The 26,350-nt window shown below is 37.9% G+C and overlaps 1 protein-coding gene across 1 annotated transcript in view; it reads right to left on the bottom strand.

The window, feature by feature from the left end:
* Positions 1-26,149, bottom strand: part of LOC141429344 (uncharacterized) — a 43,750-nt gene extending 17,601 nt beyond the window's left edge. The window contains exons 1-2 of the mRNA XM_074089629.1: positions 26,064-26,149; positions 23,356-23,544 (exon numbers count right to left, since the gene is read on the bottom strand). Of these exons, the coding sequence (XP_073945730.1) occupies positions 23,356-23,544; positions 26,064-26,075 (201 nt within the window). The 5' untranslated portion in view covers positions 26,076-26,149. The remainder of the gene's footprint in view (positions 1-23,355; positions 23,545-26,063) is intronic.
* Between the last annotated feature and the right edge of the window lie 201 nt (positions 26,150-26,350).

The following is a 26,350-nucleotide window of genomic DNA, read 5'->3' as shown; positions in this document are numbered from 1 at the left end:
ATCAAAAACACGATTGCTGACAAAAACCTCGATAGATTATTTTTTTGAAAAAGAGCCTTCATTTACACGTTAAACCAAATATTATGAAAACTATTATGAATATCAACACAAAATTTGCTTTATTAAATAGTTTTTAGTAGATTTAGATTTATGCTTCATAGATTTTCAATAGATTGAGTACATCAATCATACCAATTTATTTCGTCTTTGGCAAAATAAAACGGTTCTAGCGCGCGGCGGCGGCCAAGTATTTCCCAGTCGCCAGTACACGCGTGTACGTAGTCGACGACGGACCTGTGCACATTTTTCTAACGCGCTAGTACTACTTTTGAGAGCAAATAATATGGGTAATCGCAGTATTAAAAAAGTTAAGCGAAAGAGGAAACGCATAAGTGAACTCAGAGCACATATGAGAAGCATTAGAGTACCTAAACGGTAAGTAACTACCACACACTAATCGACCGGCCGGAGTCGGGCCGAGTCAGCAGGGCTACTACGAAACTCCAAACTCGAAGTTCGTGTCGTGCGGTCCCTCTCGCTCTCGTACTAAATAGTATAAGTGTCAGAGGGACCGCAACCCACGAACTTCGAGTTTTGTAGTAGCACTGCTGAGCGGATTTCACATTCGTACTACGACCGCAAGCTGGTTGGCGCGGGCCTCGGCTGCTCATGGAAGCGGACGGCTTCGTCCAGATTCTACCGCGACTGCCATACAAATTGTAGGCACGTTGTATAAACCTATACTACTCACGGCGAACATGCGGCGAACCTTGCGGCTACTATGAAACTCGAAACTCGAAGTTCGTATCGTACCGTCCCTCTCGCTCTCGTATTAAATAGTATAAGTGTCAGAGGGACCGCAACCCACGATCTTCGAGTTTCGTAGCAGCCCTGCTGAGCGGATTTCACATTCGTACTACGACCGCAAGCTGGTTGGCGCGGGCCTCGGCTGCTCACGGACGCGGACGGCTTCGTCCAGATTCTACCGCGACTGCCATACAAATTGTAGGCACGTTGTATAACCTATACTACTCACGGCGAACATGCGGCGAACCTTGCGGCTACTACGAAACTCGAAGTTCGTATCGTACCGTCCCTCTCGCTCTCGTATTAAATAGTATAAGTGTCAGAGGGACCGCACGACACGAACTTCTAGTTTCGAGTTTCGTAGTAGCCCTGCTTGATCCCTTTGACAGTTTCACTGACATTTCTGATAGTAGATGCAACAGTTTCGATCTAAGTTCAGATTTTCTCATTTTTTTGCAGGCAAAGGTAATATCTTGCATTCAGCCAAGTTATTTAACATAAATTATTTTAATAAAATAAGATGGTTGCACTTGGTTGTAAATTAAATGTAGTAGTTGGCAGTAAATTATTGACAAAAACATGTACTCCAACTGCAATCCGGCTGCAAAATGGGAGTTTGGATGCAGTTATTGCGCAGTTAGTACAACTGCACCAGCACTGGACCCGACTGTCAGAGGACTGCATTCCAACTGCCATTTTAGGCAGTCGGAGTGCAGTTCTTACGCAGTTCTGATGTAGTTCTGCCATTTTACAGCCGGATTGCAATTGGAATGCGGTCCGTGTGTACCAGACCGTACATTACGACGCCACCTACCTTATCAGCGACTTATTTATTATAGGAACTTCGATTTGTAATTTACCTTCACGTAAATCAAGATTGTTTTTTTGGAATCTTTTTATATTTTTTATTTCCATTTCAATTTTTTTTTTTCTCTTACGGTCATCCCGTAAAACCTAAATTCAAAATACATCATTTCAGTTTGTATTTTCAATTTTGAAATTAGTTTGTCTTTAATTTTTTCTCCCAAAATGTATCATCTTTAAGTAAAAGTGAAATAAAGTGCCCGGTTGAAGTGTAGCCTTTAGAAATGGACTTGAAAAATGTATCAAAGAAAACGAAATTCAGATGTAGAATTATGAAAAGGAAACTAAAACTACTGAAATTAACAAAAATAGTAACTGGTATGACCAGATCCAAGGTCTCCATGTCACGTGTCGAGCACAGTGTATATTTGCTGTGTGGAGTGGTGAAAATCATCACCTCAAACAGCAATCATACTTATAGATGATACATTTTGGGAAAAAAATGAAAGACAAACTAATTTCATTTTATATGGACTGGTTACTACCCGAAATTGTTGATTCCCGTCGAGCTCGGGGAATGCCACTAAGGGAAAAAGAATCTTCATCAAAAATAACTGTAGAACCTCCTCTGACTGAAGAAAAAGAACTTTCTTCTACATATCTATACTTTTCAAGCGACGAAAATAGGGAAAACATCGCTTCATGCTCCAGACAATCAACTTTGGAATCTCCTCTGACTGAAGATAAATAACTTTCTCCTACATATCCATACTTCTCAAGTCACGAAAATAAGAAAAGCATCGCTTCATGCTCCAGACAATTTTGGAAGAGCTATAAAACTAATTGTTGCCGTCGACTGCGTCCGCGCGGAATCCGATTTAGAGCAATTTTTTATTATATCCAAAAATATTTATTTTCCGTAACATAAAGTATCCTAAATGTTGACCAGACTAATAAGCTATCTAACTAATTTGGCTCAGGGACCCAAAGAGGGTCTTGGCCTCCGAAACAAGAGCATGCCATCTGTCCCGATCGTGCACAGCCTCTTGCCAGTCGTGGTCGTGGAGACGTCGATGATCCGCCTGGACACTGTCCTCCCAGCGTACGCTCTTTCGGCAGCCCGATCCTCTCCCATTCGTAGTAGGTGGCCGAACCAGCGAAGTCTGTGTGATTTTGTTACGCCGATGATGTTGGGTTCAGCCACCAGCTCCTGGATCTCTCTCTTTTTACGGATCCTCCACGAGCCGTCGTCTCTCTTGACAGGTCCCAGGATCTTACGCAAGACCTTCCTTACCGCTACAAGGAGTTGATATTCCTCTTTGTGTGTTAGTGTCCAGGCCTCACAGCCATACATAAGGACAGGTCTTACGTCAGTTTTATAGATTAAAACTTAACTTTGTATTCCTGCCGAGAAGCCTGGACAACAACACCAATAAGCTATCACTACACAAAATTTCGTTGATTTCTGTTTAGTAGTTTCTGAGTTATTATGATTAACTCAGGGACTTTATACATCCCCTTGGCCCATAGAGCTTATGGGAACGGAAGCATTACCATGTCCTCGGTACCGCTCTGCTTTCAGAGCATGACATTAGTGCGTGTGAGCTAACTTTGGGGGTGGCAGACGTGAGCTTGCCTTCGGAATCCAAAAGCTTAATGGTTGCTTGACCTGAAATTTATATTTCAGATTTTTATTTTATTTATGACGGTGGAAGCATTCTACACTTCTACTGAACGTAGATATAGTTTAAATATAGTTAGTGTTTAGTTTTGTAACTAAGGGACCCCATACATCCCTGTATTATAATAATATTTTTTTTGTATTTTTTTCTTTAATTGTATACTGTAGTTTTTTAGTACCTATTTTATTTGCAATTATTTTATTTTGAAAAAACGACTTTCTGCCAAGTTTCTTGCGGCGCATTCTTCTTGGCAATGAATAATGATGGTCTTTCCGAAAGCGCTGGTAGTTTAAAAAAATGACGTGTAAAAGTGCCCATTGCGGCCTATTTACTGAATAAATGATTTCATTTCATTTCGTAAAGTGAACAGACAACTTTTTCTTTACTGTTTTATTATTATATGTATAGATTTGCCTAGCTTGTAATCGTGATTTTCAGATTGAAATAAAAATGTTTTTTTATTTGTATTGATTTACCTTTATATCCTTTTCATCATATCTATCTATCGACCTATTCAGTCTAAATGTCTATCCATTACCTACGTTACAAATCAAACTGTGGGCATGAAGAGGCATAAATAATTTGTTTATTACCAAGACTATTCATATTAAACGAAGATTTTCTTTATTAAACCAAAAAAATGTGTAATTATAATTTTAAGGAAAAATCCGGAATTCACATTAACCAGAATACGGATACAAACAGAATAAGGCCGTCAACGGGCTGCGTGACAGATGCGCGAGGCGCCCCGCAATCGCCTCCACCGCGTCGTCTGCTTCACCCCCTCAAATACCGAAAATTCTTCTATAAGCGCGCCTTAAGTTACAGAAATACATTACTTTAACCTCCCTTAAAAAAGCCTGGCTGCCGGTAACACACTGTACTCGTATAGTATTTGACACAATAAGTGCGAAGAGTCGAGTTTTTGGGCACGATGAAAATTTACGCCGAAATTTGTATTTATTGACTGGCTCTCGAACCGTTTTCTCTTTGTCGTTTTTCTTATGATTTTTGGTTTATATTAAAGCTTTATTTTTTGTAGTTTTTAAAGGGTACGTAGTATAATGTATAAATTTAAAATACATATCGGTTGAAATACATACAGTTAAAATAACGAAAATTATAAAATATAACGATTAAAATAAATAATAATGAAAAATCATAAAGCTCGTTTTTCATTATTGGTCGAAATACATACAATTAAAATGACTAAGTGCACAATGTTTATGTTCAGAATGTACATAGTCAGAATATATAATAGTTGAAAGAAATAACAATTAAAATTCCTATAGTACGTTTTACATTTAAGTTGTATTTGCATGTTAAATTCTAAAAAATGAAGGACTATATAACAATGTCGACGGAGCTCTGCGTAGTTCAGGCGCTTCGCGCCTGGACATAACTCTAACCTAACCTATAGGATACCGACTGATCAGAGGCCGTATTGTCTAACAAGCGGGCGCTTGCCATCGCTTTCACCATTTTATACCACAGAAAGAAATACCTAGTCAATGCGATAGCAAGCGTCCGCACGTTGGACAATACGGCCTCTTGCCCTGAATTTTTGTTTAAATAAAATAAAAAATAAATCACTTAGTAGTACCTTGCATTTTAAACTAAAGTCTGATCATTAATTGAATAGAACCGGCGAGTGCCAGAATTGTATACGCATTTTCCTTTGTGAAATTTCAGTGCCGATTATGTATTTCAACCATTATAGAAAACATACTGTATTGATGTTGATTGATGTTTTATTTAAATAATATAATAAATAAATAATTAATGCATTTTGTGCCATATGACTAGGAACCATTATGCATTGTAACTATTATATATTTTGACCACTATGCATTTCAAGCTTATGCCTTTAGAACTTATGTCAAATAACTTTATGTATTTTGATGCATTCTATTTTATAATTTTCGGTATTTCAACCGATATGTATTTTAAATTTATACATTACAATACGTACTCTTCTTGCTTTTTATTTGATTGCTGATTTGCGTTACAAGATAAAAATGCCAACGGCTCTGGTTTAGGTTTGACACTAAAAGCTAGGTTTGACCTAATTTTCGAGAATTTAAAACGGGGAAGCTAGTCACAGAAATAAATCACTAGACTCACACGAAAGGTACTTTAGTATTATCTACAAAATTTACAGTGAAGCCACTTGCAATTAAGACTGAATTTTAAATGGATTGCTTCTAATGCAGTGAATAAATTATTAACCGGTCCTACAAAAAGGAACGAATTAATTAGGAAGGTGAAGCGCTGGACACAAAATTGTTCACCATAAAAGAGTTTTTTTGAAAGCCTATAACGTTGTCCCGCTGCTGGGCAAACGACTATTTAAGACTAGCTTTTTCCCGCGCCTTCGCCCGCGTTGAATTCGGTTATCGCGCGCTTTTCCCTCGGGAACTGTGCATTTTCCGGGATAAAAAGTAGCCTAGGTCACTCTCTGGCCCATAAACTTATCTCTATGCCAGAAATCTCGTCGATCCGTCGCTCCATTTCGACGTGAAAGGCGGACAAACACACACACTTTCGCATTTATAATATTTGTATGGATTTGGAGCGATACCAGCCGGACTGGTGTCATTTTTTCGAAGCCAGATACAAAACGTAGTGATTGTTATACTCTTTGCCAGAGACGAATGGAAAGAGATAGGGAAAGGAAAGTTCCCATTAGAGAACATACAATTTTTTTATTGGTTCAAATAGATACTAATATAAATTTTGAACTGTTATCAGAAGGTTATAAATATAAGTTTATACAGTTATAAATATAAGTTTAAAGTTTATAAAAAACTCTACAAAACTAAGTTCCCATCGTTGTTACTTGAAAACTTTTGTTTTATTGTTCAACTACTAACCTTATATAAAAACCAACCAGCATGAAGCGATAGAATTTTAAGTGGGTCTTGGCCGGCAAAGTTATCGCGGAATTCTTCTTAGATATTAAAATTATACGCCATCTTGTAAAAAAACGGAAAGCTGTTAGCTAATATTAAAATATTCCTGAATGCAATCTCGCAAGCGCCTGCAATTTAATAAAAACTGTTTGAATATTGTTTAGGAACTTGTCTTGCCAATTAGTTCCTTACCTTAACTTTTAATCTGGGGTGTGCCTAAAGTGATGAGCAAAATTAAATATAAAATAGTGATAACTTATGTTTATATCCAAGGGACAGAGAGCAAGTGAAGTACTTTTGCTAAGCAGTGCGACAGAATAGGCTAATAATAATAATTATTATTATTATCTACAGTGATAAATATAAATAAATAATGGGCTACTTAGTTCTGTGAGATATTACCGATTTTTCACTTATAATTACAAAGTTTTCCATTGCTTTTTTTAAGAAACAATTTCGTTGTGGTTGCATCTGTAACATACACAACCGGCCAAGAGCATGTCGCTCGATTTTAATGAAAATTTGCACTTGAATATTTTGCAAAGTAATCACTAAATCGAAAAATCGTTTTAGCAACCCAATGGTTTTAAAAGACCTATCCAACGATACGATACCCCACACTATAGCCGGTTGGATGAGAAAAAAAATCACCCCCACTTTACACCTATGGGAGGTAACACTAAAATTTTTTTTATTTTTTTTTTATTAAACCATTTTATTGGCATAGTTTACATTGTATATTCGTGTAAAATTACAGCTTTCTAGCATTGATAGTCCCTGAGCAATGCCGCGGACGGACAGACAGACAGACAGACAGACATGGCGAAACTATAAGGGTTCCGTTTTTGCCATTTCCGCTACGGAACCCTAAAAACGAACTTGTCTCTCATATTAATCTTTTCCAGTTAAGCTATAAACGATTGACAGGACATCAGAAACAAGAGAGACGAATTTAACTATTAAGAGTTGAAACCGCAATTTAACCTAAATAAATAATGTTTTTTTTATTAAAACTAAAATACAAAAAACAAGCATAATAGTTTATGTTTTAATTTAAAGTTTTTTCAAGCAGTCAGGTTTTTTTATATTCCTTTTTTGATGCTCCTGTGTAAATTGTAGTTGAAAAATTTACAACGTATACATATTTGGAATGGTCTAATAATTCGTTTTTCACACCTCTCCTTCAGAAAAGTAACTTTTCCTCCCTGACGAGAGAGATGGTATAGTCGAACAAACTGATTCATGCAGGTACTAGGGTGGATCCTTTTAATTATCAATTTCACTGTAATTCCTTCCGTTCTTCCACTCCGATCAACTAAACTCAACTATTTTTCTATCCTCAACTATTTGATTGGCTCGATAGGAATATTTTTTTCACACCTCTCCTTCAGAAAAGTAACTTTTCCTCCCTGACGAGAGGGAGCAAAGTTCAACTTTTCTGTTCAAGGCTTTCTAAGTGTTTTATTGCAAATGTTTTTAAATTGATAATTGTAAAGCCACACCATTTTCTATGCTGGTTGTTCTTTAATAATATTCAGTTTTTTTTTCAAGTTTCTTAATACTCGGTGTGAAAAGTTGTATGAGCCACTCGAGAGCAAAATTATTTTTATCTTGGGCGTTAACACTTGAATCCCTCATTACGTTCAGGATTCTACTTTAGATTCCCTCGCTTCGCTCAGGATTCTATTGCAGAATCCTTCGCTACATTCTGGACTCAAATTTTGCTCCCATGTGACACAAATCTATATTAATAATTTCGTCCAGGGGTACGGTAGACTCGAACGAAATGCACATCAAATTGAAGAGCGTAAAAAATTAGTCGATCCGAGTCGACAACATATATCCGCAAAATTCGGATTATGGAGAATTTCGTTAAATTCTAATGGCACTGACAAACAAACCGCAGTCGCCATCTTGGGTAGTTAATAAACGTTCCGTTTCATACTAGCTAGCTCTTAGATACGGCTCGCCTTCAACACATCGCGTGCGTCACGCCAAAAAAGTATCCATTACAAAGAACTGTGACTCATGTGACTGTGTAAAACGAAACGTCTTGCCGGAAAACTTGAATGGATCTTATCAAAACTCAAAACTATCACCAACTACCTTCAACTATAACTATCTTCAGTTGTTGACGTTTGTTCCGAGTCGACAACTTGTAGGTAGAAAATTCGGATTTAGCGAATATTTTCAATAAAAAATGGAATAAATTACTGAGTATATATAATGGCGTTGCGAAGTAAACATGTCAAAGTCATCACATCAAAGTGGCGTGAGTGTCACGTCATCACGTGTCACAGGTTTGCATTTCGTTCTCCATTGTGACCTTTTAAGGGCCCCACACACGGTACGATTCGTCGATTTTCATCAGATCGATCGTACAGACGGATCGTACCTTATATGGGGCCCTTTAGGTCTAATTTCTTTGATTATGAGACAGACATACGTAGTCGGTCCCAAAGTTCTGTCACTGGCACATTATTTTTAAATTTAAAACATGATTTTAAGAAAATTTGATTGAATTCCATTTTTGAATGTTTGTCAATTATTTTAAAACAATAAACAGTCATTCGCTGCAATTTCTCACGATGGAGTGGACGTTGAAAGAAAACCGAATAGCTGTTTAGCATTGCACCGCTGTGGGCACTCGCCAAGTACCATTTTCAAGTTGCTCAAAATGTAAATATAACGCTTAGGTTTGTGTACCGTACGATTGACAGGTACAATGAAGTCTCCAGTGTTGAGGACAAGAAAAGAATTGGCCGGCCTCGCTCCGTACAAACACCAGCAGTGATCAAAGCGATCAAGGCACGCATAGCAAGAAATCCTGTCCGAAAACAGAAGTTGATGGCTTTGCAGATGGGTGTCAGTAGAAAAACCGTCAAAAAGGTTTTAAACGAAGATCTTAGTCTGCGAGCATACAAAAATAGAGTGGGCACTTACTTAATGCCCGTCTAAAAACAATAAGGTTTAAAAGATCCCGGAAGTTGTTAAAGCGGTACGCGAAAAATCGACACCGTGATATCCTCTTTACAGACGAAAATATTTTCGATATTGAAGAGAAGTACAATAAACATAATGATAGAGTGTACGCTAGGAGCTCTGATGAGTATTCTCTGATCTTATTACGGGCCAACTGAGGTTCATTTTTGCGAAAAAGGGGTCAAAATCAGTGCGAAAGTGTACCAAGAGACGGTTTTGATAAGCATGTCAAAGATCTGCCCAACACGCTATTTTCAGGTCATAATTTTTTGTTCCAGCAGGATTCTGCGCCAGCACACAAAGCCAAGACCACTCAAGCCTGGTTTGGCCGTCAAAAAATCGACTTTATAAGACACGAAGATTGGCCTTCCTCCAGTCCGAACCTTAATCCTCTGGACTTTAAAATTTGGCAGGTCTTAGAGGGAAGGTCTGTGCTAAACCCCATAAAAATTTGGAGAGCCTGAAGTCATCTTTAAGAAAAGCGGTCGCTGAAATAGACATGAAAATGGTGCGTGCTGCAATAGACGACTGGCTGCGCCGATTAAGGGCCTGTATTAAAAACAAAGGAAGTCATTTTTAATAATTTTAAGTACTTAAATTTATTTTTTTATTAAATGTACTTTAAATTGGTATATAATTATTAAAAACTGATTGGTACATTTGTTTTTATCATTATTTTCATTTGTGACAGAACTTTGGGACTGACTACGTAGTTATTTTGGGAAGATTTAGGAGAAATATCTACTGGTGAAATACCGATACGTAGGTTAGCCGTTAAAGTGTTTGTGATAATAATTAAGGCTGGGAATATACGTCAGATTTTTCGATAAGTACGACAGTCTTTACTGGCAAAAAATGTTTTCAAACATATTATTATGAGTCTACATTTTACCCGAGCGAAGCCGGGTTTTCATCTAGTAACTATTAATTTGATACCCGTATTGTTACAAATAAAAAATGCCCACCGCTACATTTTTTGTAATTTTTGTGCATTAATAATATAATTTTGAATACAATGACAAGTAAGTAGATAACGCGTATAAAATTGCGGACAAAGGTTAATAAATAATATAAAAATTTAAATCAGACCGATTCATCTACTTCATCAATCATTACGCGAACTTTCCTCCCGCGGACCGGTCCGGTTGGATTACATCCGCGCTTGCGATGTAATGGCATTACGGCGACAGGTCGACCGATTTATCCGGCAACTCGTCCACACTTGCAGGTATGAGCTGCACTTACTTGCTTACGTAGGTTCCGTGAAAAACATACGGAAAACGGCCAATTCTAAACAGTACCCAAAATAAAATAGGAGCCACATCATTAAAACGAAGATGAAAACGCAATAGTAGATTGTACAAGAGCATAAAACAAGCCATTTTACCCGAGCCGATAAGGCGAGGGTGGATAGACACGTTGACGGGAAAATGGGTTTAATGCTCGAGTTTTACACTGCATTTCACTTCGATGGCGATTAAATGAAATAACTACAGTGGAAACAATTGTTCACTTACTATGTATGTACCCTTTATTGTTCACGCATTACTATTATAATTATATTTTTTTAGTTTTATTGATCTATTTTGATTGATTTAATTGATTTTTAGTTTTATATAGATTAATAGATTAGTCTTCTTAGTCGAAGCTTCTAAAATTCCAAATTCACTTCTCTTCGTCTTTGTATTTCTTCATTTTCGTTTCTTACACTACTTAATAAGTATTTGATCGTAGCAACAAAAATGTGACATTTATAATTAGAGATCTCTTGCTTTCAATTTAATAGTCAATTTTGTAATCACCACAAAAAAACTGCGTAATTATTAATTAAACCCAACAGAAGGAAGAGAAGAGACCGAATTTCTTTCTTTCAATGGACCCTAAAACCGCTTGTCTTTACGAGTAAAGGAAGGTTACGCGAGCCTTAATACCGCCAGTAATAATAAATGTGGCCCAACTGATCACACGACTGGTCGGCCAACAAGTCGGGTCGCGGAGACAAATGTCGCTTTCTTTCTCAATCTCATATTAGTCAAATAGTGTTGTTATAAAACCAACGCTGTGTACTTAGACATGAGGTCGATTTGATACAATGTAATGTAGTCAGATAAGATGTTGAAGAATTTGTAGAAATGTCGCTTGGAGAATTGTTCAGATGTTCCCAGTAAAGGTAAACATGTTGTTGGTGAAATTGTTGACGCCTTTGTTGGCAAAATGTATTATGTTTGTTTTTGTTTTTGTGCTTAAAGAGGGCCTGTGTCATAAACGTGTATCGGGTCTGTGAACAAGCTTCTTAAGTTGCTGTTTTAGGAAAAGTATTAGGCAGTTGTCTCACCGCCGGCGAGGAAACGATTGGCTATCGACTATTTTCTCGCTCAAGAAACGAACAAAAGATATAAGATCATGTGTGAGTAAAAGATACATATATACATATTAATAGTTGATCGCTGGCGATTCACACTGCCGGCGAGAACTCGCTCTTACATCTTTTGTCGCAGCGACAAGAGCTATAAAACTCGCTGGGCTTTAAAACTAGCTCAGCGATACTCGCTCAGCGCTGTTAGCTTGGCGGCCGCCCGGCTCGAGCGAGTGGAGCGAGTAATCGCCCGTCGTGCTCGAACACTCGCTTTTCACTGCTCGCTCGCCATCGTCGGCGGTGGGACAAGTGCCTTAAAGCGTTGTTTGTTTATAATTAAAAAAAAAACCGGGCAAGTGCGAGTCGGACTCGCGCACTGAGGGTTCCGTACACTTTTTTTATATTTGAGTTGCTTGAATGGAAGGTAAATTGCGGTTTACGATTTATGACATATTAAAAAAAAACTACTTACTAGATCTCGTTCAAACCAATTTTCGGTGGAAGTTTGCATGGTAAATGGTAATGTACATCATATTTTTTTTTAGTTTTTTCATTCTCTTATTTTAGAAGTTACAGGGGGGGGGGGACCATTTTACCACTTTGGAAGTTATCTCGCGCAAACTATTCAGTTTAGAAAAAATATATATTGGAAACCTCAATATCATTTTTGAAGACCTATCCATAGATAACCCACACGTATGGGTTTGATGAAAAAAAATTTTTGAGTTTCAGTTCTAAGTATGGGGACCCCCCCCCCCCAAAATTTATTGTTTTTTTTTCTATTTTTGTGTGAAAATCTGAATGCGGTTCACAGAATACATCTACTTACCAAGTTTCAACAAAAAGTTTCGGAAAAAAGTGGCTGAGACATACGGACGGACAGACAGACAGACAGACATGACGAATCCATAAGGGTTCCGTTTTTTGCCATTTGGCTACGGAACCCTAAAAATGCTTGTCTAATCCTTTCTAGTTGTACCTATGTGCTTGCAATCAATTTTTACCCAACTGGCCAAAGGAAGGTTATGTTTTTCTAGCACATGTAATTCATGAACCCTCAGTGCGCGAGTCGGAAAGCCACTTAGCCGGTTTTTATCCTTCCACGCAGTAAAACCGCTAGCCAAAACCAGACATGTATTATTTACAATTAACAAAGATTAAACAAATTAATGAATCCCCCAAATTAAAAATAAACCCACGTAATCCGTGAGCTTGCACGAGACGAACAAATGAGTGTCATTTGCGAGCGTCAGCCCTGACGAGTGCCAGGTGACAACCCTGGCTAATTTGGGAAGCGTCAACAACAAACATTACGGGGTGTACCATCAGCCAAATAAGTGGTCTATCAATTTTTAAACAAGCTCCTATCACATGAATATGTCGATAAAGTCGAATTTTCAAGTTGACAGACACGTCTATTGGCATTATTGTTTTGTCTACTTACTTCATCGGAATCTTTGGAGCCGTTTCCGAGATCGCCGAAATATATATATATACATATATACAAGAATTGCTCTTTAAAGGTATTAGATAGATACTCGTAGATAGATAACGTAGAGGACATCATCATTAATACAATTATCATCATCCCAGCCTATATACGTCCCACTGCTGGGCACAGGCGTCCTCTCAGAACAAGAGGGCTTGGGCCATAGTTCCCACGCGGGCCCAGTGCTGATTGGGAACTTCACACACACCATTGAATTGCTTCGCAGGCTTGTGCAGGTTTCCTCACGATGTTGTCCTTGACCGCAAAGTAGTAAATTTCAAATGTAATTCCGCACATGAATTTCGAAAAACTCAGAGGTGCGAGCCGGGGTTTGAACCCACGACCCTCTGTTTGAGAGGCCATAGGTCAAACCACTCGGCCACCACGGCTTCTTATAATTATAATTAAAATTAATAGCAAAAAATGACGTCAGGCCACGGTAATGTCGTGTCGTGCCGTCGCACGGCGCCGGGTCCACGTTGCGTCACGACATACACCTATAGATACGCGACGCCACACCCTCGTGTGGCCTGTGGCACAAGGCACAAGCGAGTAGCTTTCAATGTACTTATACTGTACAGAGAGCCTACTACGAAGTTCGAAAATCGGATTTCGTATCATACCGTCCCTCTCGCTCTCGTATTAAATAGTATGAGTGACAGAGGGACCGAACGACACGAACTTCGATTTTAGAATTTCGTACTAGCCTTGCAGTAACCTGCGTTAATATCTGCCACGGCGCAGCGTGAGTCGTATCAGATATTTATGCTCGTTTTAATGTGTCAAATAAATATTGTTGCTGACTGTACGTAGGCTTTATACGTCTCACTACTTGAGGCCTCCTCTTATAAAAAGAGGGCTTGGGCCCAGTGCGGATTGGGAACTTTACACGCAACATTTATTGCTTCGCAGGTTTGTCCAGCTTTCCTTCGCCATAAAGCCAAGGCTATGCTCCAATAGCGAGATTTCTCTCGAAGCAGGTGTTATTGTCTGGGGACCGAAGTAGATACTAAAAAGAATACTGTCTCATAAGCTGTTACCTTTTCACGCTTAAAACCGCTTAGCCATATACCGCTTCATATAATTTCCAATACAATATCATATTAGAACTCACGATCCTATGTTTGAGAGGTGATTGGTGAAATTACTGTTCTACCGCGGCTTTCTACCCAGATTATTAGACAAGCATAAGTACTCGTAAACCTAAAATATCAAAGTGTTTTCAAGAAATGAGAGCTCTAGGGCTTTAAAGCAAACTTTCCACCCGCTCCGCTTCCGCTTGTACCTCCGAGTAAATTTCATTACACAGTGAAACGAACGAGTTTATCGAATTTAAATTATTCATTACATTACGAGTATGTAGCATGTTTGTCGGGTGTTACGTAAGCCGCTGTGTCTGCCAGCTTAAATACTTGTTGAGTCGACTATCAAATTGCTTTACCACCCTAGAGCTTAAAGCTATTTGCAAATAAAAGGTTATTGTTTACCTTTAGGAAGCAATGCATCAACTCGAGATTCGGATCATGCGAATTATTGCAAATGCATGCTGTTTTATATTATAAATATATGTAGAAGGTTTTGATCTTGTACATATACAGGGTGTATTTTTGTTATAACGACTAACTTTAAGACCGTAGTAATAAACACACTTTCATATAGGTATTTTATTTAAAAAAAAACAACACAACAAGGATGTGTATAAATAGTAATCTAAAATTCCCAGTAACTCCCAAATCATAAATTGCTAACTTTCCAAATTTCAATTTCCTTCCTAAAAACATTTCCGTACGACGTTCAAGTACATCTCTCAGCACAACAATTAATGTTTTGATCAATCTAAATTACAAACCCTTCCGATTAAATCGCAAGTTATTAATGTCATTCGACATTCATTAATCCCATTAGGAATGGGAAAAGTTCCCGCGTATTTATTTAATTAAACTTCGCCATGATGTCTTGGAGGCCACAAGATGGCGAATCTGTTACAACAAAATGGCGTAGTCTTATTTGTTGAGTGAATCAATTTATTTAAGTCAACATGATGGCTAAAGATCGTTTTGGAACTAAACAAACTGCGAGTACTGTCATTATTCATCATCATCATCATCAGCCCGAAGACGTCCACTGCTGGACAAAGGCCTCCCCCTTAGAACGCCACAATGAACGACAACTTGCCACTTGCATCCACCGGTTTCCCGCTACTCTCACGATGTCGTCAGTCCACCTGGTGGGAGGCCTGCCAACGCTTCGTCTTCCGGTTCGTGGTCGCCACTCGAGGACTTTTCTCCCCCAACGGTTATCTGTTCTTCGAGCGATGTGGCCTGCCCATTGCCACTTCAATTTGCGTATTTTTCCAGCTATGTCAGTGACTTTAGTTCTTCGACGAATTTCCGTATTCCGGATTCTATCGCGCAAAGAAACTCCAAGCATAGCTCTCTCCATAGCTCTGTCATTATTACCTTAGATAATTTAAGAAAACATTTATTACGAATCAAAATGAATAGGGAATCGAAAAAGATGCTTATTATTTTGTAGTAAGTAGTTTGGTACTTGTAGCAAATAACGCATGGTAATAGATTGGTAGCTCCATACAAATAGTAATGAGTGTTCTGCGCATAATTTAATGAGAATTCTCATAGAAATATTTAGATGTTTATATTTTGATGTTTGTTTCTCTATCATGCAATTTCAGCAGAACATATTTAGATAAAACTATGTGTACATATAAACAAAGTTCTCGATTGACACATAAGATACTTAATATCCCAGTAATGTGTTCCCGCGGGATAAAATTTGTGCTATAAATAGTTCTTAATATCCCGCGTTACTCGTAAACTTATTCTCCTCCATACGTGCAAGACAGCTATGTCATACGACGTATTAAAACTTTTTTTTTATTCAACTGGATGGCAAACGAGCAAGTGGGTCTCCTGATGATAAGAGATCACCACCGCCCATAGACAACTGCAACATCAAGGGGATTGCAGATGCGTTGCCAACCTAGAGGCCTAAGATGGGATACCTCAAGTACCAGTAATTTCACCGGCTGTCTTACTCTCAAAGCAGCAAGCACTGCTGTTTCACGGCTGGATTAGCGAGCAAGATGGTGGTAGCAATCCGGGCGGACCTTGCACAAGGTCCTACCACCTGCAAAACTTATAAGTTTTCATGGAAATACCTTCTCTTTCAACACTGCGCCACAGTCGATTAAAAATAATGAACGGATCAGCCGCCAATCTACTTAGAGTTTAAACATCGATTTAAATATGAATAACTTACACAAAAAGCGAAATATCAAACAAAGCCCGTGATTTCTTCTAAAAATAAGTCAATTAATTTGCGACTTGAGTTTATAAGTTTTTTAACAAATCTTCACTTTGTAAAAAAGAACCGAGAAAGTTTGAGATTATCTTCAGCGTTTGTTTAAAACAAACTTTAAGAAGTAAAATGAACGGATTGCTCGGATTTTGATGAACAGTGTTCTGATGTTTTAAAACTGGTCAAGTGAAAGTCGGAATAAGACACCGAGGGTTCCATACGTACGGTTTTTTAAGGGGCTCGCACAAAGTTCGCATACTTTTTGCTAGTCTAATGTTGGTAATGTTTGTCCGAATTATTGTTATATTGACATGTAGGTACACTTAGTGAAGTATTATTTACATACTGTGTTTACCCGCGGCTTCGCACGCGTAAATCATTAGATACAACAGTTGAATTAAAATACCGGGATTTTGTAGAATTCTCGTGGGAATTTCCGAAAATTACTTAAACGTCCTGTACTTATTATTCGGAATCGATTGAATTGATCGGAATCAATCACCCGCCGCCCATGGATGGCCTTTTGAAAGACTGATGGAGTCGTTTTAATGGGCTGTTAATGTTATACTATACTAGCCTTGTTACTTGCGACTCCGTCCGCGTAGAATTCGGTTTTCACTATCCCGCTGGAACTATGAAATTTTCCGGGATAAAAACTATCCTATGGCCTTCCCCGGGACTCAAACTACCTGTATACCGAATTTCATCTAAATCGGTTCAGCGGTTTAGACGTGATACAGTAACAAACAAACAAACAGACTAACAAACTTTCGCATTTATAATATTAGTAGGATCTAATAAGTTTTTGTTAAAAAATATGTAAGCATTTTTTGTACTGACTGTACTTGCATAGTCATCAGACCTTAGGTATTTTTATTTTTTTCTTGTGTATCCAATGTTTAAATAAACGTCGCTCTGTCTCTCTCTCTCTCATTATAAATACTACAACATTTATATTGCTTTATTGGGATTCTTCAGCGACCCTGCAATTTAATTACATGACGGGCAAATATATAATATGTTTAATAACTACCTACGCCTGACCTTTTCGGAAGCTTGCATACTTGCCCCAATAAGGACATATTTAATATTCTATCGTTAATAAATGATGTACAAAAAGAAACGATCCTTTATTAAATTTTTACGCAAGACGGCAGCATTTTTACCGGAATAAAATATTTATCCCTGCCATTTGGGATAATAACGGGAGCACAAAAGAGCATCCAGGCGCATTAGATAATAATTTGTCGTATAAATATAGTCATATAAATATATGAAAAATCGACCAGAGGTCCGCTTGACATTACAGTCTTGCTTGCGACGCGACGTGATAAATATGTACTGTATGTACTGTAATATTAAAGCTTGTTCGCCAAGAGAGGTCAAATTCAAAGTTAAATAAAAATTGGCGAGCACCATAGATTACAATGAAACAGAAAACTTACTTTTATGGTAACACACACGAACACACACACACACACAAACCTTTGTATAAAGTTGTAATTAAGTAGTTAGCATATATTTTCATGATTTTCTTGATTTAAATAGTTTATTAGGTAATCACTGTAAAGGTGTCATGCTACGGGACAGGCCTAGCGTAGTGTAGCTGACACGGGTAACCTCTATCTGCAAAAACAAGTACGATGAAACTATTCCTGTGCAAAACTTAATTTTATGTAATCTGTAATGTCCCTGTTTCCAATTTTTATTTAAATGACCTGTTTTATGTAGTTTAGTTTAGTTTATTTATCAATTTCATATAAGATACTTAGTACACAGAAAGACAAAGACAGAGAGTAAGTTACTTAGTTTGTAGTAGGTAACTTAGTGCACAGAATTGATATGGAACTGAAATCATTTTTCGAATTTGGAACGTGAATTTGTTTATACGGACACGTTATTACTACATACACAGGTCATTTACTTAAGCTTTTCACCTATACAATGTGCTTACAGTCTTACTATTGGCTCCTTACTTCACAAATCATAAACGTGAAGCAAATGTCAAACCATCTCCCCCCTTCCCGCCCTCCTCCCTCCCCCTTTAGTCCATTTTTTAGGCCGGCAACGCACCTAAAGTCCTAATAATGCTTGCTCCATGGGCGGCGGTGATCCCTTACCATCAGGTGCCTGCATGCTCGTTTAGTGTTGCCACCTCAGATATTGTTTTTATCCTAACGCTACGTGAAATTACCCTAACTTAATTAGGCATTTTTTAAATAAAAACAAAGCAAATAAATGCTATTTATTAATAAACTAATAGCTAAACTACTCAACCGTTTCGAAACATTCTTGGAATGCATCCATAATAGTCATGGCTTCTATGTCATCTGTATTTTTTTTTCCTTGAAATCGTACACACCCTAAATGATTTTAAACCCTAAAAAATATCCTAAATTACGGGGAAAATACTCTAAGGTGTTGTCATTGGTTTGCCAGCTATTTGACATAAAAAAACTAGCTGTTCACAGAAATCCTCATTGCATTTCACACAGAAAAGTCTGCTCCTGCTTCTTTCAGCTTCTGTTTAGGATTCCGTATCCGAAGGGTCCAAATGGAGCCCTATTGATGTCATTTATATCTCCGTCCGTCTGTCACACAGCCCAATGGTTGAAGCTACAGTTTGCAAATTTTCAAATAACTATTAGTTGATCTACAGCCACTTAAATTGATAAAATATATTTTGAAATGTTCGCCGAAATATCGAGCTGCTCTTAAATCAAGGTACGCGGAACAAAACCCGAATAAAATTAGTAATGACCGCGATAGTCTAAATATTGTGTAACTGTTAATTTTTGCCGACTCTCACTTCGCCGGTTTCGTTTCGCAGATGTTTCATTTGGCAGAGTAACGTTTGGCATAATTTCATTATGTACTTACTGAGTTAGCCGAGTGTTCAGTACCACTACCATGAGTTAACAGTGACCGTACTCGATAGCGACGGCGTAAATCTAGGTTAGCATAGCAACGCATCTGCAATCCCCCTAGTATTGCAGGTGTCTATGGGCGGTGGTGATCTCTTACAGGAGACCCACTTGCTCGTTTGCCATCCAGTCTCCATACAAATAATTTACGCAGTCGCTATCGAGTACGGTCACTGTAAACTCATGGTAGTGGTACAGTTGGCAGAAAGTCGATACGTAGATCAACGTTTGATCAAATATTCATTGTGTAGTGTTGTTAAAGAAAAATTAAGTTTGAAAGAACTTTGAGAAGTGTTTCGAGATGTGCTTACTTCGATTGCATCTCGACCAGAGGGTCCTGAAGGGTACGTTTGTTAACGCTCCATATCTCACATTACCTTCGTTCAACGCTTCTTTACTCCGAGCGCCGCCTAATAGCCAATTTGGACTGTAATGACCCATTTATTCCAAAGAACACAAACCTTTTTTACTGCTGTCCGCGGATATTAAACCGCTTTTGTTACATTTCAATGACGGTTTAAATAAATTTGCTGCTATTTCATGGGACTGTTTTTGTGGTTGAAACGTTCCGTGCGTCTGATTACGCTTATGTTTCATTGTGGGAGGAAAGAAAGCGGTGTTTACTTTAATGGGAGATTATAACAGTTAACGAGCGGCACAGGTATTCGTTAGTGGCATATTACGGCTTGACGCAAGTCACAGTAACGTCTGCATCGTAATAATTACCGTTTACGCATAATAGCGAATTTCTTTTATGCTTCTTTTCCCATCCCACTATGAGGGCCAGTAACCTTTTGTGACGGAAGAGACAAAAGTTTTTTTAATTAAGCCTATTAAAGTGTCCCACACCTTTCAGAATGAGAGGGCTTGGACCGGAGCTCCCACGCGGCCCGAGATGCTGATGATGATGATGATGATTTAATACCAAAAGCATGTCACTATTTCAGAGAATTTCCAGAATGCACGTGCCACGTGTGTAAATTTTCGGTTCGGTCGTTCCCGGCATGCAGCTCCAGTTCGCACGAACTTCAGATATTATGCACCTTCTTTGCATTTTAGTGCATAATCTAGAATTTAGTTGCAGTAGAAAAACTGGTTTTTGCGTGGGAACTCTCTGTTATGGTTTGAAAATGCAATTTATAACTATTTATGAAATCCACTTGCAGTTCCGAGTGTAGTATATGTTTCTGCTGAATAAATGTATCCCCCTCTGAATGACACAGTAAACGATGATTGACTGATGTTTTATAAGTATAATGTTTTGAATATCACGATTTTCGCTTAGTTAAGCGTGAGAGTGTATATTCGTAACCACAACCGCTACAACGTGGAGGAAATTTTAAAGAATAAATTTAAAAATAATAAATAACACAAGTCCACGGTCAAAGTCAAAGTCAAAATATCTTTATTCAATTTAGGCTAAAACAAGTCAAAAAAAAATCTACCACCGGTTCGGAAAAACCTCTTTTGAGAAGAATCCGGCAAGAAACTCAACGAGGTATATTTTTTTAAACAGATGTGTAATAACAACTGTGTTTTAAGTTTTGTAACGCCGCTACCCCGATGCTACATCGTAATGTGATTGTCCATCCCAGCCTATAAACGTCCCACTGCTGGGCACAGGCCTCCTCTCAGAACAAGAGGGCTTGGGCCATAGTTCCCACGCGGGCTCAGTGCGGATTGGGAACTTCACACGCACCATTGAATTGCTTCGCAGGTTTGTGCAGGTTTCCTCACGATGTTTTCCTTCACCGCAAAGCTCGTGGTAAATATCAAATGTAATTCCGCACATGAATTTCGAAAAACTCAGAGAACTCTAACCACTAGGCCATCTGGTCGTCAAAATAGAATGACCTCGTTATTGTATTCGTATGCGTTAGTAGAAATTTTGTCAGAGACAGAGCCCAAGAAAAGTCGTTATCTCATTTACAAGCCGCATTAATATGCGCCGCGGAGCTGCCCGCTTTTTTCGCGTTTAGCTCGCTAAGCGACAGACGCTTAAGTTGTGGCTTAAAAGGATTATGTTGTTAGTGAAGAAGAATTATGTTAGTGTGATTTACGGTGCTTTTTGATTTTGTTCAATAGTAGCCGAGGATTTTTTTTTCGTCTCGGAGTCAATTTTTCTAATCGAAATATGTCAAAGTCGAAATATCTTTATTCAATTTATGCTATTAATACATTTATGAACGTCAATCTACCACCGGTTTTAACAAACCACTGTAAAATTATTGTTATATAATACTTCCCGTTTCACAATAAATTTCCCCATGATTTCTATAGTAAATGTACATAATATTTGCAACTAAACGATTCATCCCTAGTTTTGTTTAGTTTATTCGGCTGTATAGTACGCAGACATGAATTAATTAAATATACGATAAAAAGCAAACTTAAATTAAACACATAATCGTTGTACTTGTTTACTCAACTGCCAAAAATACTCGCCAAACCCAAAGGTCGCTTCCATCATAACTCGACGATTTCGCCAAACTTTCGACTGAAATCATCAAGCAACTTCTCCTCCGCGTTGAAGTTGCAAACTATTTGGCAAAAAAAGTGGATAAAAAGTCTACAATACCCTCTGTGAATTATCGCGAGGCCGTGAACTTTTATATTAAATTTCTTGGGCGAACTTCTTTGATAGGACCGATACAGACCGGACAGTTTAATTTTGTAGGTGCATTTAACTATAACAGTTTGAATTTAAATACAGGTGCTACTTAGTTAAGTGATTTATTTATACGCATGTGAAGACACTAAAATAACTGACAAACTTTATTATTAGTATAGTATAACTCAACTTCAATTTTTTGTACTTTGACTGTACTTGCATTGTCATCCTACTTACATATTGTGCCTATCAGATTTTTAGTCAATCCGACAGCTGAGACTGGGTCAAAAGGAACTACAAGATTTGAAAACACAAAACGCCTAGAGAAATAAGATGACCTAAATTTGTTTCACAGAAAATGTGGAAAGAACACTATTCTCTTTATTCGGGGTAAAACTGCTGAATCAAATTTTAACATGTTTGGCAAGCTTAGAACATAATTTAGCGTTATTCTTTAGTAATAATAAATAATAATAAATAAATATCACGGGACAATTCACACCAATTTACCTAGTCCCAAAGTAAGCTTAGCAAAGCTTGTGTTATGGGTACTAAGCAACGGATAAATATAATTATATAGATAGATACATACTTAAATACATATTAAAACACCCAAGACCCAAGAACAAACATTCGTATTTTTCATACAAATATCTGCCCCGACACGGGAATCGAACCCGGGACCTCAAGCTTCGTAGTCAGGTTCTCTAACCACTAGGCCATCCGGTCGTCTAAACTACCGTTACGCTCTTTAATTTTTTGGTATTTCTCGTAAATTATTCATACATACATAGATACATTAAATCACGCCTCTTTCCCAACGGGGTAGGCAAAGACTACATCCTTCCACTTGCTACGGTCCTGGCATACAACTCTCGCTTCCTCTACATTCATCAATCTTTTCATGCATGCGCGTCGGTTTAGAATACTTATTTATTAATCACGACGATTAAAATATTGCTAATACTAGTATTGCTAAATATCTACTTGAGTGCCGTTTAACCGTCGTATCCAACCATGCAGAATAGGATCACAGAGTCCGTGCACTTTGTCTTATTTATTTTTTGTTGTAACGTAAAATGTATATTACTTATTATAAATATATTGACCCGGATAACTCACGTCTTAAATCGAGTTTAGCTCGACATGTTTCGGGCTAATCCGTAGCCCTTCGTCTTCGGAGCAACGCGACTCAGCGGCTGCTGCAACACGCGCGTGAGTTATCCGGGTCAATATTGTATTTAATATGAGTGAGTCTCACCGTAGTTTCATGTTCAAAATATATTACTTGTTTTAAATATTATTCAATATGGCATTTGTTATACAATTACACATTATATCAACCGTTTATTATGTTCTCTGAAATTAGGCGTTACGTTTAGGCAACGTCAAAATTAGCAAAATTGTTTTATGCTAGTCATAACACGCCCATGCCTTCCTATGTGTTTTAAATTAGTACTTAGCACTTACTTGAGCTGGTTTCTCAGTGGGTGAGTCCTTGGTGTCAGCGTATTCAATGCCGGGCGTGGAAGGGAGCGGCGTGGGCAGGATAGCGGGCGCTCTCTTCTCCACTGGCCCTTCTCTTCTCTCTCTGCTCTCTTCCTTCTGCTTGCTTCTTGCTTCTTCTGCGTAGCATGCTGCTGCTAGTACTAGTACCAGCTGGAATGTTTTAATTTGTTAATAACGACACGTTTCTTAAAGTTCGTTTGTAAATGGGATTTTCAAAAAGCTCTCACGGTTTTAAGGAAGTTTTCAGGGAATAGGGAATTCGACACGATAAATCGATTAAGCGTCTTAAGGAAAATGAGTTATTGTACTCAATAATCACGCTCCAGCGCACTATTTTTAACCCCCGACGCAAAAAGAGGGGTGGTATAAGTTTGACGCCAATGTCTGTCTGTGGCATTGTAACTCTCAAACGGATAGATCGATTTCGATGCGTTTTTTTTACTTTGCCTGTGGTAGTTCTTTGCTATTTGTTTGATAAAAATTGCTTCACCCATTTGTAAGTTAATAAAATTTGAAATGAAATGTTGAAGGTTTTTCAAATTTATTAAGTTGGTGAGGTTATTTCCTATTTATAGACTATGCGATATCCATCTTTAATTCTTAGAGTTCTAGTTATTGTGATATATTAAAAAAATAGGTTTACTTATATGTTGTAAAATTAATAGTAAATTGTTTGACAAGTGTATAAAACGCATCATTTTACGCCAAGTCGTTTATAACCAAGTTTTATATTTTAGGCACTCTGAAATAACAAATGAATTCTTCCCAGACAAAGTCAAGGGCAAAAACTAATATGAAATAAAGTAAAAGCTTTGTTAATATAAAGTTTTAGTTTGGCTGTTTGCGGCTGATTGCCCTGGTCTTAGACGAAGATTTTACTTTAAGCTCTAGAGCATAAAAAGACGTTTTATGGATACAAAATAAATAAGAACTTTATGGGCTTGCGAAGTGAACCTTTCATGACATGCAGTTTGATACTTTTCTATAGAAGGTGTTTTAAATTTAATCCAAAATACTTCAGGAGGCGGTACATTTGTGTTGTTGAAAAGGCATTAATTACGTAATCTATTTTCTAAGTGTACGGCGGCAAAGGCGTGATTGCATTTCAAATATAAAAAACTAGCTTTTGCCGCGACTTCGTCCGCGTGGAATAGTAACTTTGGAAAGTGTTTAATTTATTTAGGGTACCTATTCTGCCAATAATAGCACACAGACACCTCTACGGTTTACTGAAAATAAGCTATTTTAATACATTGCTTTATATCTAAACTATTTTTTTTTGTTCTTCCATTCTTTCTAAAACATAAATTTTGCGGGTAGCCATATTTTAGCAATACGACGTGTATTCTACCCTGCTAACACAAAAGGACTAATTCTTCATAGTGAACTCTTGACATCTTACGCCTTTTATTGTAAGTTAGGAGGGTAGGATTTGGTTAAGACGTCATCATTCATATAAACTTTCATCCCTATTTCACCCTCACACAGGAAGAATTTTAAAAAACGCGCGAACAAATATCTATTTATCTCTTATCACGTGCCTAAATGCCAAGTTTCACAAAGAACCATCGATTTATCTTCGAAAATGACGATCTTTATATAAACTTTCATCCCCTATTTCACCCCCACATAGGAAGAATTTAAAAAAACGCGCGAACAAATGTCTATTTATCTCTTAATCACGTGCCAAAATGGCAAGTTTAATAAAGACTCATCGATTTATCTTCGATACCTAACAGGTCTAATTTTCAAAAAAGCTCTTACAAATACCGACTTATTTTTTATTAAGTTCCTAAATGCCAAGTTTCATGGTTTTATCTTCGATAGCGACGAACTTCCACCATACAAACTTTCATCCCCTATTTCAACCCCTTAAAGCCTCTTTTTCGCGATAAAACATAGCCTATGTTCTTTCCCAAGGTCTATTCTATCTCTGTACCAAATTTCATCCAAATCGGTTCAGCGGTTTTGGCGTGAAAGCGTAACAGACAGACAGACAGACAGACAGACAGACAGACAGACAGTTACTTTCGCATTTATAATATTAGTATGGATAAATGAAAACCTTTCTTTACAGGGGTGTTTAGTACAAATAATTAAACAGTTGCCGAAATTTTCCGCATTCATTTAAAATACTCAGGGGCTGTTTCTTCATCCATTGATTAGTGTTAACTGGCGGTTAGGTGTGATGCCGTCTCTGTCTATTCGAACAAAACAAATAGAGACGGCTTCACACCTAACCGCCAGTTAACACTAATCAATGGATGGTGAAACAGCCCCTTAATCTAAAACACCATTTTAATTTAGACTTGCTTAAATTACTGAGATATTTAAGATGTGTATCATTTTGAATTCATACAGTACAGTTCACACCACAAAGCAGGCTCTATACTACAAAGTATTAGTATTATTTATTATTTCACACGAGAGTGAGAGGGACGGTACGATACGAACTTCGATTTTCGAATTTCATAGTAGCCCCCCAGTTGATTAGGAATTGAATAGCCCATTTTAAATAACTTCACTGTTGTGTGAAATTCCCAATCCGCACAGGTCTTGTTTGGGAACTAAAAGCCCAAGCCCTCTGATTTTAAGAGGAGGTCTACCCAGCAGTGGGACGTAACTTTACAGAAGATGATTAATTAAATTACACACATCACTTAACTAACCATAAACTTCATCTTCACGTTCACTGATGCACTAATTAAGTAATATTCGTGTACTGTGTCTGCCCGTCTGTACGTGTAGACGCGGCGCGTATGCGGGCGCGGGCGCTGAGTGCGTGCTTTTATGCGCAGGAGTCGATCGCGGCGAGATTGTACAGTGCGCTTGGGCGCATTGGTCATTGAACTGCCAAAAGTTCAACGTAGTTTCTTTGAAAATAGGATGAGTTAAAAGCTTGTTATACTCGTATAGATACGCAACGGATATTCTTAAGTAAATACTTACATACTTA

Source organism: Choristoneura fumiferana, chromosome 7, assembly GCF_025370935.1.
Source record: "Choristoneura fumiferana chromosome 7, NRCan_CFum_1, whole genome shotgun sequence".
Taxonomy (NCBI): Eukaryota; Metazoa; Arthropoda; class Insecta; order Lepidoptera; family Tortricidae; genus Choristoneura; species Choristoneura fumiferana.
The sequence above is the reverse complement of the archived record's forward strand: the minus strand, read 5'-3'. Positions and strand labels throughout refer to the sequence as shown.